The 16,324-nt window shown below is 41.9% G+C and overlaps 1 protein-coding gene across 1 annotated transcript; it reads right to left on the bottom strand.

The window, feature by feature from the left end:
• Positions 1-266: 266 nt before the first annotated feature.
• On the bottom strand, positions 267-11,838 carry PFDN4 (prefoldin subunit 4). The gene is made up of 4 exons (XM_004062392.4): positions 11,568-11,838; positions 5,232-5,339; positions 4,248-4,388; positions 267-658 (listed from the first exon to the last, which is right to left on the bottom strand). Exons 1-4 carry the CDS (start codon positions 11,589-11,591, stop codon positions 527-529), a joined length of 405 nt encoding a protein of 134 aa, XP_004062440.1. The 5' UTR covers positions 11,592-11,838; the 3' UTR covers positions 267-526.
• Positions 11,839-16,324: the final 4,486 nt, after the last annotated feature.

The following is a 16,324-nucleotide window of genomic DNA, read 5'->3' as shown; positions in this document are numbered from 1 at the left end:
AGATATGTAAAAAATGTTAAATATGTATGTTTAAATATAATATGTAACATATATTTAAATAAAATATATACATATATATTTTGAAGTCTATGACAAAGCTTTAGTTGTGAAATAAGCAAGGATGCAGGATTGTACATCTTTTTGTCGTGCTTTCCCCGTCATTAGACAGCAATTAAAATCAGACAGAAACAACATGACACAACTGTTAAATTTTCTTATGTGAAAATTGCAACAACAAATATTCTAAATAATATAGAAACATAAAAGATTGCTTAACTGATTTTAATAACATGACATGAAGCCCCTAGACTTGATATAATCGTTATGCAAAATACACAGGTGAATACTGTCTTCTTTTAAAAATATAAAATAAATAAGCAGACGTGAAAATAGGCAAGTTTCCATTAAATAAATGAAAATTTTAAAAAAAGAAAGTTTTGCTTTCCATGTCATTTGAAGAAGGAAAATTATCATTTTAAACAATATTCAAGTTTATTAAACAAATAAAAAAAGTATTATAAAATGTTTAACTTTCATCAGCTTCAAGGTTTATGTTGCTCCCAAATTTTGCATACAACTGAACTTTCAAATCTGCTAACACCCGCTGAATTGATTCCACTCTGGATTCTAAGGCGTCAATTTCTTCTTGCAAATTTTTCTGGAAAAAAAATATTTTAAATTAATTCTATTCAATAGGATGATTTCTGAGCATCTGTGTCTGAAATAATATTTGGGAAGAATTTTAGGTCAAGAACCTTCTAAACTTGGACAGGCAGCTAAGTAACACTGATAATTAGATCTAAATGTCTGAATGTGGGCATTTTTAATTCATGGTCCATATCTGCTTATCATAGAATAAATCAAGTTTGTTTTCTCAGTTTCTGCTGATCTAAAAAATAGTAAAAAATTAATTTCTAAATTATTTCCTAACAAAGAACCAAATACAAAGACTTCTATAAATAGTTTATCCTGGGCCTGCTGGCTTCTAACCCAGCTTTTTCCAACAACAAAAATAACTATGAGACTACAGGAAATGATAGAAACTCACACCACCAACCACCAATAATTAAGAAGAACAACTTATGATCCAAATCTGGCAGAAATTTTCACTAACTTTGAGGCCTCTGGAGCTAAACTTTGGAAAAGAGTGGTAAAAAGTGCCTCATTTGTAAGGAAGAGCAGCTTTGCCCGGTGAAAACTCAGATATTTTCTAAGTATTTGAGGTGATAGACATGTTAACTATCTTGATTTAATTATTCCATATTGTATTAATAAATTATAACATCCCGTTTTACACCATAAATTTATACAATTATAAATTGTCAATTTATAATTAAAAAAAAGAAAATACAATTCCAAAGGACAATTCTTTCTACCTACCTATCTATAGATACTTAGCCTCTTCAATTCTAAAACCAGTTTTGTAATGTTAATGCTTCCCTCATTAATAGATTAAATAAATTTTAACATATACTCTTTGTTTTTTTTAAAAAAAAAAGCCATTAAGTTCCTTCCTGGCTAGGATCAAAACAATTTTTTTTCCTAAACATGACAAAAAAATATGAAATCACACAAACCAAATACCCACTAACATTAGAAACCAAAGAATATCTAATATTGACAGTGTTGCTGTTTTAGAAATCTAGCCAACGGTTCTCAAACGGTGGCCCCGAGACCAGTATCAGGGACAAAATCACGTGGGAACTTGTTAGAAATACACACTCTGGGGCCCTACCTCAGCCCACCTGAAAGAACATCTTTGGGTTGGGCCCAGCAATCTGAATTTTTAACAAGCCCTGTGGTGACTGTGATTTTCACGCATGCTAAGTTTGAGAATCACTGTTACAAAACAAGAAATAGAAATAAGACATATGGCTACTAGAAAGGGATAAATTCTAAATTTCTATACCGAGAAAACCTGGTTAATAAGTAAAATAAGACACTAGAAAGTTATTTTAATATCGCAAGTCCAATCATCTCTCTCTTTTCCAAAAATCTCTGAAGGCTCCTCTTTGCTCTGGGACGGGAGTGGGCAAACTATAGCCCACAGGCCCAATCTAGCCTGAAGCTTGTTTTTGTCAAGTTTTATTGGAAGACAGCCACGCAGATTCACTCATCTTGCTTTCATAGTAATTATGGCAGAGGCTGTGCAGCCCACAAAACCTAACGTATTTACTTCTGGCCCTTCACAGAAAGTTTGCTGACCCCTGCTAAGACAAAGTACAATTTCTTAACTCAACTGACTGGAGTTCTCCAAGATGTGGCCACAATTTCAGGTGCTCCCAAATCTCCAGCAAATACATCTTCTTGCAGGTCTATGTTTGCACCACCGTCATCCTATGGCCGTTCACACATGTTGCTTCTCACGACTGGAACCCCCCCAACCCCCGCCGCCCCTTTCTGGCTAATAGCCACTTATTCCTCAGCTGTTATCCCATCACTTTCCCTGGGAGCCCTTCCCTGACCCTTGATGTCCAGACTAGTGTAGATTCCTCTTCCTGTGTTCTTAAAGCCACCTCTATCCTCATATCACTTTCTACTCATTATCAGTTTTGTTTACTTTTCTTTCTTTCCATCTAGACTATATGCTCCATGCAGGCAGGGGCCAGGCAGGTTTTGTTGTCCCCAATTATCCCTAGTACATGGCAGAACCTGATACAGAGTAAGCACTCCATTCATTCTAGAATTCTAGAATGAGTAAAAAAATAAAGGTTCAGCCAGGTGTGGTGGCTCACGCCTGTAATCCCAGCACTTTGGGAGGCTGAGGCGGGTGGATCACGAGCACGAGGTCAGGAGTTCGAGACCAGTCTGCCCAACATGGTGAAACCCTGTCTCTACCAAAAGTACAAAAATTAGCTGGGCGTGGTGGTGGGCGCCTGTAATCCCAGCTACTCGGGAGGCTGAGGCAGGAGAATTGTTTGAACCCAGGAGGCAGACGTTGCAGTGAGCCGAGATTGCGCCATTGCACTCCAGCCTGGGCGACAGGGCAAGACTCCATCTCAAAAAATAAATAAATAAATAAATAAATAAATAAATAAATAAATAAAATAAAATAAAAGTTCAGTAGCTATCTGTGTATGGGGCAGGGGATTCACAATAGCCACAAAAACCATAAGCTATCTGGGAATACTTCCAATAAAAATATTTTTTAAATGGTTAAACAAAAAGAACAAAAATCACAAAATTTGACCAAGAAGAAAAGATTTAAACATAAGGGAGACATATAAGATTTCCGCATGGAAAGACCCAGGAGTGATAGTTCTTCTGAAGACTTACTAAATGTGGGTTTCATTCATACGAAGTTTTGCTTTTTATGACATTTGAAGAGAGACTATCATTTTAAGCAATCAGGTTAATTAGCAAAAGCATTAGGAAAGGTTTAATTGCCATCTGCTTCTCATAGACAAACAACGTGGCTGTCCCTCCCAAATAGTAAGAAGGCATGTGAACTGAAAATTTCATACCACGTATCAAATGTCTCAGATATTATCAGAGAACTCACATGCTGACTGACCCAGTAATTATACTTCTCTAATTATTTCCTCAAAACAATTTTCTAAATGTGAACAAAGATTTATGTAGAAGAATGCTCACAGTAACATTACTACAGCAAAATATTGGAAACAAATTAATGCTAACAATAAGACCCGTGACCCCAACTGATAACCATCAACATGATATTAAACAGTCTTCAAAAACCATGTTTTTAAAGGCCTGTGTGCCAGGCTCAGAGCAGGCTTCCAATGAGTATCTGCTGGACAAACAAACATTCAACGAAACCAGCAAAAATGCTCCTCCTGGAACATTAATTGTCCCAACTGGGAAGCAAACTACATGGAGAGAGGCAGAGAGAACATAAAAGAAATACAGGAAAATGTTCACTATGAATGGTCACCTCTGCGTAGCAGAATTACAGGGGATTTTTCTTTTCTGCTTCAATATATGCTATACCTTCTAAATACTTTTAGTTTTGAGCAAGGTTCTGGAGTCAGAAGACCACTGTCTATGTGTCACTTTGAATAAATCCCATAACCTCTCTAAGCCTCTATTCTTTGTCCCTAAGTTGGGATAACAGGTCATTGTTAGGATTCAACAAAATCCTGCTGGCAAAGCATTCAGAGCATGCCTGGGACATAACAAGGCAGTAAATATTAGCTATAGCTAGCATCCACTATTTCCCTACACCTATAATTACATGTTCTTTATAGTGATATAAATTCTAATTTCAGAATTAACCTTGAACATACCTTTGCTTCTTCTAACATTTCTTGTGTTTCTTCTTGAGAATGGCTAATGAAGACATCACCAATTTGATAAGGTATCATTAAGCAGTCATCATCTGCAAGCATGATGTCATCACAAGCATCTTCTAGGTTTTGGAGTTGTTTCTATAAATGCAAAATGGCAAAGAAAATGTACTCAAAGTTCTCTGATAGAAGCTAAAGGCCAATTGTAATTTGGGGACAGCAACTCTCTGAGGGACCCTCTCACAAAGGTATTATTACCACATTAGAATAAGACCTTAATTTGTAACTTTTTAGAGGACATTTCACAAGCAAGCACTTAGAGCTACCTAAAGCTTTGTCCTCTGGACAATAAGCGCCCTGTGGTGGACAGCAGGCACATGGTCACTCAAAATTTCTTCTATTTTAACAATTTTTGACTTTGTGAATTCTGCCTTCCTACAAAAACAAAACCAAAAAAACCAACCTACATTTGTCAGCCTTGCTTGCTGATAGGGTGTAAGTAAATCATGCTAGTAATGAAAGTTCTGCCAGCATGCATAAGTGATAATAACTTCAATTCCACCAATCAAATGCATTTGAGCTGGATTTCAACTCAAGGGGGACAGCTGGACACAGGCCCCAGATTTACTGGGGTAGGTGGCACTGGCAGCAGCAGCTTGGTGTTCCTAAGTCTGCAAGGGTGGCTTCCTCATTGGGAAGACAGCTGACTCTGGGATCAGTGGAGGCAACAGCTGTTCCACCGCCAGCCAAGTTCTCCGAGACTTGTTCCTGGAACCTCGGTCTAGACTCAAGCTCCTCAACAACTCTGTAAGTTATCGCATATCCCTTTAAAAAAAAAAATGACTTTCTGCTTAACTAGAGTGGATCGCGTCATTCATCTGCAACAAACAGCCCAGAGAAATATATATTCACTTGTTAACTGAGTTCAGTTTTAGTAGCTATAGTATAAAAAAATTTTATTCTTCTAATAATTATTTTCAATACCTTTTTTACTTCTATTTCTTCCTTCAGCTCTGTGATTCTACTTGTATTCCGTGCAAATTTGTTTATCTTTTGTTGATCTTCGAAAGTAACATTGACATCTTCTGCAGCCTGAAAAAAGTGTTTAAGTTTTTGTAAAATTTTAATGGAGAAGTTATCAGTTAGCTTTTTATATTGCTCAACAATAACTCAATAAGCCATTTGCACTCATATAGTCAAGAATCACAAGAAGTACAGAACATAACAAATGCCTTATTTTTTGCTCCACAAGCTTAAGGTTTGTTTGTAAATCTATAACCTTTTCTGATACTCCATAAAATAATTCCTAAGCTATAAAAATGCTGCAAACATAAAGAACAATTAATAAGTCCTTTTAAAAGGAAAGAAAAAAGGCCAACTTTTGGCACAGAGCAGAATTTCTCAAGTTGGAGCATTCTTTCATTAAGATGACCCAGAGAACAAAAAGTTACATGGTCAAATATATTGGTAAATGTCTCAGAGAAGTGTTTTTTTTTTTTTAGAGCTAAAACTTGCATGAGCTTACTGGCTAAAGGGTCACTGTACATTTCAGTGGCTCTATTCCATTCACAGCAAAAATTATGTTTATAATGTAGGACCTGTTTAAATGTCTTAATAAGGTCTACTTTACTAAAAAATGACGAAAATTGAATGTTTAGTATTTAAAAATTAATATTTAATGTGATTAAATTTACAAATTTGCAAATAAAGAGTACTTGGATAAAGTACCAATGAAATAATTAAAAAATAGCTAACACTGATTGAATTTACTATGTGCCAAAACTTCCTAAGTACTTTATTATCTCTGCTAATCCTGCAATCCATCTTATTAAGGAGGATCACCAGCACTATTTTACAGATTGAGAAACTGAGGCACACTTTATATAATGTGGCCAAAGCCACAGAGCCAGTAGGTGGTGGAGCTTGATTTCAACCCAGGCAGACTGGCTTCAGAGGTCAGACAGGTCCATGAGTTCTCGGTAACTGAATGTGAATGTGCGTCTCTGTGAGTGTGCACGTGTGTGTGAGTGTGTACACAGGCTTAGGCACATCTGGAAGAGGCGGCAGGATGTCTGCTTTCATCAGATTCTCAAGGAGGTACCATATATTTTTAAAAAATAAAGCTAAAACATAAAACCAGACTCTCCTTAGGGTTTCCCTTCCATTTATAAAACGAAAACCAGAGCACCTGATTCTAGTTTAAAGAAGAAAAGATATTTGTGTGTGTATAAAAATAGTTCATACTGAAGCACTACTTTTGGCTCTTTTGCAATAACAGTAATGAGCGCACAACATTCACACTCCATCCCTGACCTGGTCTCTCATGACCACCGACTTAAGGTATGTGAACTTTTATTTCTCAGAGGCTGAAAGGCAGTGTCAAGCAATACAGAGCTCAGTGGTCGGAATATAACACAGTCCTCCCCTTTGTTAGGCTCTCATTCCAAGAAACAATTTCACATGCATTATGCCCCACCTCAACAACCCAGAAGATAGCCTGAAAAAATCCTTTACATCACACTATGTCTAGCTTTGAGTGTTCAACCGTATGCATAATTTTGATGAATATGGAAGTTGGGGAACACTGAGCTACACTCAAGAAACCAAAGTCTATATCTTGGCACACAAGTCATTTTGCCTAAGTGAGAACTGTCAATTCCCTACGCAAATAGACAGCAGAGAATTCTGAAGAGTTCCTGTTTGCCTGAAGAGTATATGCCATTTTGTTTAAATACTGAACCCCCAACAGGCATTTATAGATGTATTTGTCTTGGTGAGGGCTCAACAGAGCCATTCACATGAACGGATCCAGTGCAGGACTGCCTGGCACATAACTAAGGCTAATACATGGTTTCTGAATTTGAATCTAAATCATGCTTGATCAGACTCAAACACATAGTTTCCAAAATGTGGTAGAGAGAATTTGGCTATCTGCTTTCTGTCTTTCCAAAGCGAATTTCCTGTTGTAGCCCCACCAAACCACAGGCATCAGCACACATGTGGCCCCTGGTATCCAGATCTTTACAGTGGTTTTCCCACTGGGGTTAAGGGCTAAGGTTGATGTGTGAGTCAAATATACTGCATGCCGCCCAGTGGAGTGCCATTTACAGCAGACAGTAAGATGTCAGTGCCTTTGATGGCTAACAGAGGCTTCTGTTTTAGTCTCACTGTCCTAGAACATTCCTACATTTCTTGAAGCTGCATTTTGGCAAGAAGTGGGTAATTTTTTTTTTTTTTTTTTTTTTTTTTTTGTGAGACAGAGTCTCACTCTGTTGCCCAGACTGAAGTGCAGTAGCATGATCTTGGCTCACTGCAACCTCCACTCCCTGGGTTCAAGCCATTCTCCTGCCTCAGCCTCCCAAGCAGCTGAGATTACATGCACATGCCACCATGTCCGGCTAATTTTCGTATTTTTAGTAGAGAAGGAGTTTCACCATGTTGGCCAGGCTGGTCTTGAACTCCTAACCTCAGGTGATCCACCAGCCTCGGCCTCCCAAAGTGCTGGGATTACAGGCATGAGCCACCACGCCCAGCCAGAAGTGGGTAATTCTTAACTGGGGGGCGGGGGTGGTCAATGGACATTGACAGGTCGATACACCCGGAGACTGTATGCAAAATGGCATGTATAGTATGTGCATCCTTCTGGAAGGTCTTCATAGCTTTCACCAGATTCTCAAAGGGATCCACAACCCCAAAAGGTTAGGAACTCCTGCCTTCAGGGAAACCAGCTGTAGCTACTCTCAAAGTCAGAAGAACTCTAGGAAGAACTCATATCCTATAGTATCTGAGTCAGCACACAGAGTGGTGGGAAGAGTCAGGCTGCAATCCAATCCAAGCAAACAGGAACCTTGGGCAAATTACCCAATTCTTTGGAACCACCTCAGGTTTCTCATTTGTAAAATGGAGAAGCTAGTTCCTACCTTATAGGGTTGATAAAATGAACATGTAGGAGAAAGCCTGATGATGGAGTCAGTCAAATGATAGCTAAGCATTTTATATCCTGAATATTGTTTATCAAAAATCATTACAAAGAACAGATCCAGATCTAGAAAGAAATTCTGCTAGGCCAAAGAGAAATATGCCTGCTAGGGATCCAAAGTAAAAATTAAAATTCCCTGGGCTCTTTTCTTGAGAACTAATATCTTACGGGATTAGAGGAGGAAACTGAACCATACTCAGTCATGCCTCACGCCAAGTCTAGGTATTACACGGAGTCTGCACTGACAGCTGGGTCCCTAGAAATAAATTCTGGCCAATTTCAGTCTTTTATTTTTACTTTTAAAAACATATCTACCAAGTCTGTACGATGTAAACTTTTGCTTTGTATTTGTATTCAACTTTCTTTGTTTGTTTTTTTTTTTGAGACGAGTCTTGCTCTATCGCCAGGCTGGAGTGCAGTGGTGTGATCTTGGCTCACTGCGACCTCTGCCTCCCGGGTTCAAGCGATTCTCGTGCCTCAGCCTCCCGAGTAGCTGGGATTATAGGCGCACGCCATCATGCCCAGCTAATTTTTGTATTCAACTTTCATCGATGCAGTAGTTTATTTAACAATTACTGTTTCCTATACGCCATGCACTGTGACAAGAGAGCCACTATCCCACTTTCATGAACACAAATGGCAAGCATACATCCTGGTGGAGGAAGAGAGCAAAAAACAAGATGAACGAGATAATGTTCAATGGTGACAAACGTGATGATGAAAATAAAACAGCTTAGGAGTAGAAAGTTTTGGGGGCCTGGGGAGTGAAGGAGGCTTCTTTAGATAAAGGTCAAAGGTAGCCTCTCTGAGGAAAGGACATTTGTATATAGGATAATGAACAGAAATCAAAGTGCAGATCTCCTTATGTCAAGAACTGGATCTTAGAAGGCAGAACTCTAGAGAGGAGAGGACTGAATCATCTCATCTAAACACTCTCCCCAGCAAAGTCATGACCAGTTGAGAGATACGATGTGTTACAAACGTAAAGTACTCCAGATTGTACGATTTGCTTTTAATTAAACTCAAAGGGCTATCTCTCTCTGTTTCACTCTCACTCACTGGCATACACGTATGTTTTCTCCTATTGAGGGCAAAGGGGGAAAGTGTACATGCAAGCTAATCTATCGGGAATTGTTCCTAACACTGGAAACATCTACAGGAGGACACTGCATCTATCATGTGACTCTTAAAGCCTCCAAAGTTAAAGAAGCTCCTTTACATTTTGGCCACCACCTACCCCTCTATAAGTTCTTTTCCCATCATGGCTCAAACTCTCTTCCCCTGATTATCTGCCATCGGGCCTTCCTTGTATTAAATGCACTCAGAGTCTCTGCAGATACTCCTCTCTAGAATGCTTCGCTCCCTATCCAACTCTCCCTTCCTTTCCTTACATAATCTCACAGATCTCAACTTAAACGACACTTTCCCAGGAAAGTCTTCTCTGATCTCAGAACAGACCTCATTTTGGCCCTCATTTCATAAGCACTTTTCCTTCACAGTTCTCATTAGAGAAACTAGTTTTCTGTCTGACTATCTGAGTAATGCCTGCTCTGCCCTGGAACATACGTTCTTTGGGGCTATGAGATTAAGGGGAGAAGAGCTTCCTCACTGGTCACCACAGTTGTCTCCACTTAAAACTGAGACTACGCCATGTTACGTGCCCCCAAAAATTTACTGAATCAATGAAAGGAAAAAAAAAGTTGGTAATTAGAAATTTTGCAATCAAAATCCAAGGTTCAAATCATTCTTCTGCCATTTCCTCTTCTACCATTTACTTCACCTCTCTGCACTTCAGTTTCCATACCTATAAAACGGAGTGAACCACAACTAGTATCTTCCAAGGAATTAAAGGCCATACCTAACACCAGAGGGCCCAATTTAACAAACTAGAGGTGAAGTGAATCTCACAAAGTTTCATACTTTTTTGAATCACCATGGCCCTAGACCCTACTCTGGGACACAGTAAGAATTTTTGGATGGCAGAATAGTAGGGTGAGCAACACATCCTGAGTTGGCTGGGGCTTTCCCATTTTTGGCAGTCCCTCAATTTCATATAAAAGGGGGCAATGGGTCACCCTACACCAGGCACAGATGGCATAGACTATGTGGTACTGGATAGGGGCAAAGCAAAGGAAGCTCTAATGTGGTCTTAAAAGTGGAATGAACGCAAATCCCTCCAGCCAAGAGCTTCTCATCAAAGACCCCCTATAGCAGTTTAAAACACAGACTCCGGAGTCAGAATGCCTGTGTTTAAATGCTAGCTTTGCCTCCGTGCCTGTTTTCTCATTGTTAAATAAGGATAAAAACAGTATCTCCCTCAAAGAACATAAAATAAACAATACACGCAAAACAACTTACAGCTGTACCTAGCACACTGTAAAGCTCCCCAAATTATCAGCCGTTATTTCCTTCCCCCTCTCCAATTTTCTTTTTCTTCTATCTGACTATCTTTACACATCTGGGAAGGCTCACGGGATTAAAAACCCCACATGGAAGTTTAGCCGGCTTAGTGGTTACACAGGTGTGCTTTGAGAAAAACAAAAACAAACCTGAGTTTGAACTCCAGCTCTGCTTCTTACTAGCTGAGTCACTTTAGGGCCTCTAACTGCTCTGTGTCTAAGTTTCTCTACCTGCAAAGTGGGGAGGAACCCATTGCACTTGCTGAGTTGCGGGGAGGATAACAGATAAACGGCCGGCTGCTGGGCCCGGCACATCTTCCATTCTCAATAAATACTGGTTTTAGCCTGAAGGACTCAGGGGCATCAAGCATGGAAATGGGCAGCTCCAGGTTGGACACAGGGGGCTCTGGGGCCTGATAATCTGGGGATGCAGGAACCTGCTGTCCCCGTTATGAGCTGCGTAACCTCGGGCAGGTGACTCCCCATCTCTGGGCCTCAGTTTCCTCACCCGTAACCACGCTCCCAGCAGCAGCTACCCATAACCAGTGAGGCTAATGCGATCATGCCGGTGCAACGCCCGAGTCAAGGCCAACCACACTCAACGGGACCTTCGGCTTCCCACACCTCAGGGGCGAGGCCGGGGCTGCAGGTTCCTCAGACTCCCCGGGGGCACCCTCGGCATCGCGGGAGGCGGACCTGCGCCCTCTGAGGCTCCCGGCCCCAGCCCCGGCGCCCCGCCTCGGCTGGCCAGGTGCCTAGGAAAACGCTCAGGGCGCCAGGCGCGAGCAGGCCTTGCCGCGGGACCGCTCTCAGGGCCTCGGCCTCGGCCTCGGGTCCCACGCCGGGCTTCGGAGCTGCGCACCCCGAGCATCCCACGCCCGGGCCCCAGCGGCCGAGATCCGGCGCCGCCCGAGCATCCAGAGCCCCGAGCGCCCCACTCACCGCCTTCTTCATGGTGGCCGCCATCTTGGGACTGGACTACGGCAGGCGGCGGGGAGGGCCGCAATGGCGCGCTTCGCCCCCGAGCGTTCTCTCGCTCCCGGTCGGCCTAGAACTCCCCGCAAAAATACAACACTGTCTCCACATTCCGTCCTCTTGGACTTTTGGCCAGTAAGTCCAAACGGCTGGGACGTAGGGAGGAAATGTGACCTGGAAGGACTTGGTACATGCCAATTAAAGGGACAGGCAACCCCCGTGGACCGACATAAACACGGGGGTGTGGCGAACGGCTCCGGCCGCGGGCAGCAGGGGGCGCGCCCAAGGCTCAGCGCGGCGGGGCCCAGCTGGGGCAGGATCAAAGGGCTCGGGGAATTTTTCTCCATCCGTCCCACAGACTTGCATTGAGAAAGCTAACCTACCTGTAAAACAGCTAGGAACGAATGGCCTTGGCAAATAGGGTGTGAGATTTATGTGCCATGATAATTCAGGTGGTGTAAAGGAGGTACTCCTATCTTTTAATGTAATTTTTTTTTAATTTAGATTCGGGGGTATGTGTGCAGGTTTATTACATGGATATACTGCATGGTGCTAAGGTTTGGGTTTCTAATGATCCCGTTGCCCAAGTAGTGAACATAGTACCCCACAGGTAATTTTTCAACCCCTTTCCCCTGCCTCCTTCCCCGTTTTTGGAATCCGTAGCATTTATTGTTCCCGTCTTTATGTCCATGAGTACCCAATGTTTAGCTCTCACTCATAAGTGGGAACATGAGTGGTTGGTTTTCTGTTTCTGTGTTAATTCACTTAGGATAATGATGTCCAGCTGCATCCATGTTGCTGCAAAGGACATGATTTTGTTCTTTTTTATGGCTGCATAGTATTCCATGGTGTATATGGACCACATTTTCTTTATCCTATCCACCACTGATGGGCATCTGGGTTGATTCCATGCCTTTGCTGTTGTGACTAGGCAATCCTATTAATTAATTTACAGCAATATTACTGAACAATTACTGTATATTCTGACACTTGTGTCTCCCAATTAGTATTTTTTTTTTTTTTTTTTTTTGCCTTAGGACCTCTTTATACTCCTGGAAATTATTGAGGACTCCAAAGAACTTTTGTTTATGTGGGTTATTTATCGATATTTGCTGTATTAGAAATTAAAGCAGAATTTTTAAAATGTATTTATTAATTCATTTAAAATAATATAAAACTCCATTCCATGGTAATAAAAATCACACTTTAAAAATAACTATATTTTCTAAGACAAAAACAAATTGAGAAGATTGTCATCGTTTTACATTTTCACTGATCTCTTTAATATCAGGCTTAATAGAAGGTTACATTCTCGTGTCTACTTCTGCATTCAGTCTCTCCAAATACACTGTTTAGTTGCCTAGTTGTAGGTATGAAAAACCCCAGCCTCATACAAATCATGTAGTTGGGAAAGGGAGGCCCTCATGGATCCCTGAAAAGGTCTCAGGGACCCCCGAGGTTCATGGGCCACAGCTTGAGAACTGCCCCTGACAAGCCGCCTCCTTTCTCAAAGTCCCAATTTCCTCTTTGGTTAAATGAGGGGAATGAGACCTTATAGCACCCTGTGCCCTCCCCACCGAACCACCTATCCCGCCACGGGCATCACCTGTTCTCCTGCCTATTCTGGGCTCTCCAGGCCCTTAGTATTGGGACTTTCCAGTGTGTAGCTCATATGTGCTCAAAAAAGTATTTGTTGAATAAAGATGTTTTTCCAGGGTTAAATCTTAGCACCGGGTCTGGCACATAGGAGATGCTCCATCAGTGATATCTGTTTATTCCAGAGCTCAATGTAAAAGCACTGCAAGAAACAAATGGTGGAGAGGGAGACAGAAATAAAGGGCAAAATTGTCACAAATGGTACCAAGTGCATGAAGGAGATAAATGAGGTGCTGAGGCAGAGCACAGAGGGGAGGGGTGGGGGCCAGCTCTGGAGCTGGCCTCTAAGCTAAGAGAAAATGGGAGGCCTCAGCATGGGGAGAGGAGACGAAAGTGGACCCCAGAGATGGAGGGCTGAGAGTGAAAGGGCCTGGTGAGACATGGTAGAAAGGACAGAGCAGCATGGAGTGAGGCTGGGGTGCAAGGCAGGGGCCAGATCTGGGCATGTTTTAGAACTTGCTGAGGCCAAACTGGGGGAGGGAGAGAGAGAGAAAGAGAGAAAGAATTCTGACTTTTTCAAACCTTTATTGAGAAATGGCTGAGTTGAAAGCTGAGGAAAAGCGGAGCAGGAATTTTGAGGAAATGTAATTGTATGGTGGGGACCGAAAGTAGCATAGGGGCTTTGAGAGAGAGAAGCACTTCAATCCTCAGGTGCATAGATCTTAGGACCAGAAGGGACCTAAACTCTCACCTACGTTAACCTTTGCCTTTTGCTGAAGTATAATAATAATGAGAGTTCATATGGTTTGGCTGTGTTCCCACCCAAATCTCCTCTTGAATGGTAGCTCCCATAATTTCCATGTGTTGTGGGAGGGACCTGGTGGGAGATAATTGAATCATGGGGGTGGTTTCCTCTATTCTGTTCTCATGGTAGTGAATAAGTCTCATGAGATCCGATGGTTTTATAAGGGGTTTCCCCTTTCTCTTGTCTCATTCTCTCCTGTCGGCCACCACGTAAGATGTGCCTTTTGCCTTCCACCATGATGGTGAGGCCTCCCCAGCCACGTTGAACTGTGAGTCCATCAAATCTCTTTTTCTTTATAAATTACCCAGTCTTGGGTATGTCTTTATCAGCAATGTGAAAACGGACTAATGCAATAGTAACAGTAACATATAAAACTGACAGGGTACATACTATGTGGCCTGCACCTTGCTAAATGTTTTAATCCTCACCATACCACACAATATTGTTATCGATCATTTTACAGGAGAGGAAATAGAGTTTCAGGAGGACAAAGCTACTTGGCCAAGGCTACAGCAGCCAGGAAGTACCAGAGCCTGGGTTTGAACTCTTGGTGAACCTGGCTCCAGAGACCACTCTCCTAAGCACCAGGCTTTACCCATCACTACAAGTCATGTATAAAGTCAGATGTGTCCCAGAGTGGGCAGCTCATAGTGGACATTGCAGCTCCTGTCACCTGACTTGCATGAGTAAAGTGTTTAAGACTCATTAAAGGGCGTACTGGAGCCAGACTGCCTGCGTTCAGATCATACCTGCACCACTTTCTAATTTTGATGTTAGACAAGTTACTTTCATGGCGAAAATAATAATGTGTCTCTAATAGGCTTGTTGCAAAGAGTAGAAGAGATAATACGTGCAAATAAAGTGCATTGTAAGCTCTCAGGAAATGTTAGCTATGATTACTTTCTCAGTTCAGCCCAGTTGCCTCTGAAATTCCTCTGCCCAAGTTGTGATCTTTCAAATCTCCTCTTAAAGAACTCCCCTGGCTCAGTATTACTGCTAACTACCCCCATGGCCATTATTAGTGCTGCCTTTTGAGACTGTAGCATCCATTTCAGACGTGTAGAAATTGGAAAGCATCCTGGGGGAGAAGAATGACAATGGTTAGAAGCCATCCCAGCTGGAATTTTTAAAGCAGACCCCAAGGCAAAGCCCTAGATACTGCTTCTTCATTAAGGAGTACAATCCCAGGGCAGCCAGAGCAAGGAAAAAGCGGAATGAAGCAGGTCAGGGAAGGCAGCAGAGCCCATACCAGGAGGCCTCACCAAGCCGACCTTTGCTTGGTATCATGCACGACTGGTTGCTCCCTCTCCGGGGACTGTCCTGTAAGAGGCTGTTAACCAGAACACAGGAGAGTTCAGCTGGGGAGAACTCTTATTTGCCAGTTCCTGCCTCCCATTCAAAGGCTGGCCCCACGGGGACCTCACTCCCAGACACTTCCAGGTTGCTCATTGAGGCTCCCATAATTTTTCTCACCTCAGCCTTCCACAGGGAAGCCCCCAGGTGGAGGAACAAGGTGTGAGGCTGTAAGCACGAGCCAACTGGATGGAGAGGCAGCCCTGCAAGTCTGCACACCGTGGCCGGTGTGGAGCTGGTCACTGTGGGAGCTGCTGGAGTGGAGCAGGTGGCCAATGGCAGGTGAGGACAAAGACAGGTTAAACCAAGAGGCTTTAACATGACACATCCTTAGGTGCTGTCTAACACTGAGGCCCATAAAATCAGCCAAGAAGTTCAGGTTATAACATACTGAAGAGTCATTGAATTAAATTCTTTTAGGACTTTAAAATTACATTGGGCAAACCACAGAATGAGAGAAAATATTTGCAAACTAAATATTTAGTTTAATATTTAATTAAGAAATAAGGCAAGAAAAAAAGGATTAACAGCCAGAGTATATGAGGAGCTCAAACAACTCAATAGGAAAAAAACTAATAGTCCAGTTTAAAAATGGGCAAAAGATCTGAATAGACATTCTTCTAAAGCAGGCATACAAATGGCAAATGGAGATATGAAAAGGTACTCGACATCACTGAACATCAGAGAAATGCAAATCCAAACTCCAATGAGATATCAGCTCATCCCAGCTAAAAATTGCTTTTTCCAAAAGACAGACAACAACAAATGCCAGAGAGGATGTGGAGAAAAGGGAACCCTCATACGCTGCTGGTGGGAATGTAAATTAGTACAACCAATGCGAAGAACAGTAGAGAGCTTCCTCAAAAAACTAAAAATAGAGCTACCACATAATCCAGCAATTGCACTGCTAGGTATATAACCCCCAATAAGGAAATCAGTATATCAAAGAGATGTCTGCATTCCCATGTTT

Source organism: Gorilla gorilla, chromosome 21 (genome assembly GCF_029281585.2).
Source record: "Gorilla gorilla gorilla isolate KB3781 chromosome 21, NHGRI_mGorGor1-v2.1_pri, whole genome shotgun sequence".
NCBI classification, from domain to species: Eukaryota; Metazoa; Chordata; class Mammalia; order Primates; family Hominidae; genus Gorilla; species Gorilla gorilla.
Note: the sequence above shows the minus strand (reverse complement) of the source record. Positions and strands in the feature narration are given on the sequence as shown.

What these genes read in the sequence shown, in the direction of transcription:
- PFDN4 (XM_004062392.4), bottom strand. Translation starts at nt 11,591, where the DNA reads ATGGCGGCCACCATGAAGAAGGCG. An exon ending in CGGCCACCATGAAGAAGGCG is followed by an intron (nt 5,340 to 11,567) that starts GTGAGTGGGGCG and finishes CACTTTTTTCAG; the next exon opens with GCTGCAGAAGATGTCAATGT. An exon ending in AAGAAATAGAAGTAAAAAAG is followed by an intron (nt 4,389 to 5,231) that starts GTATTGAAAATA and finishes TTGCATTTATAG; the next exon opens with AAACAACTCCAAAACCTAGA.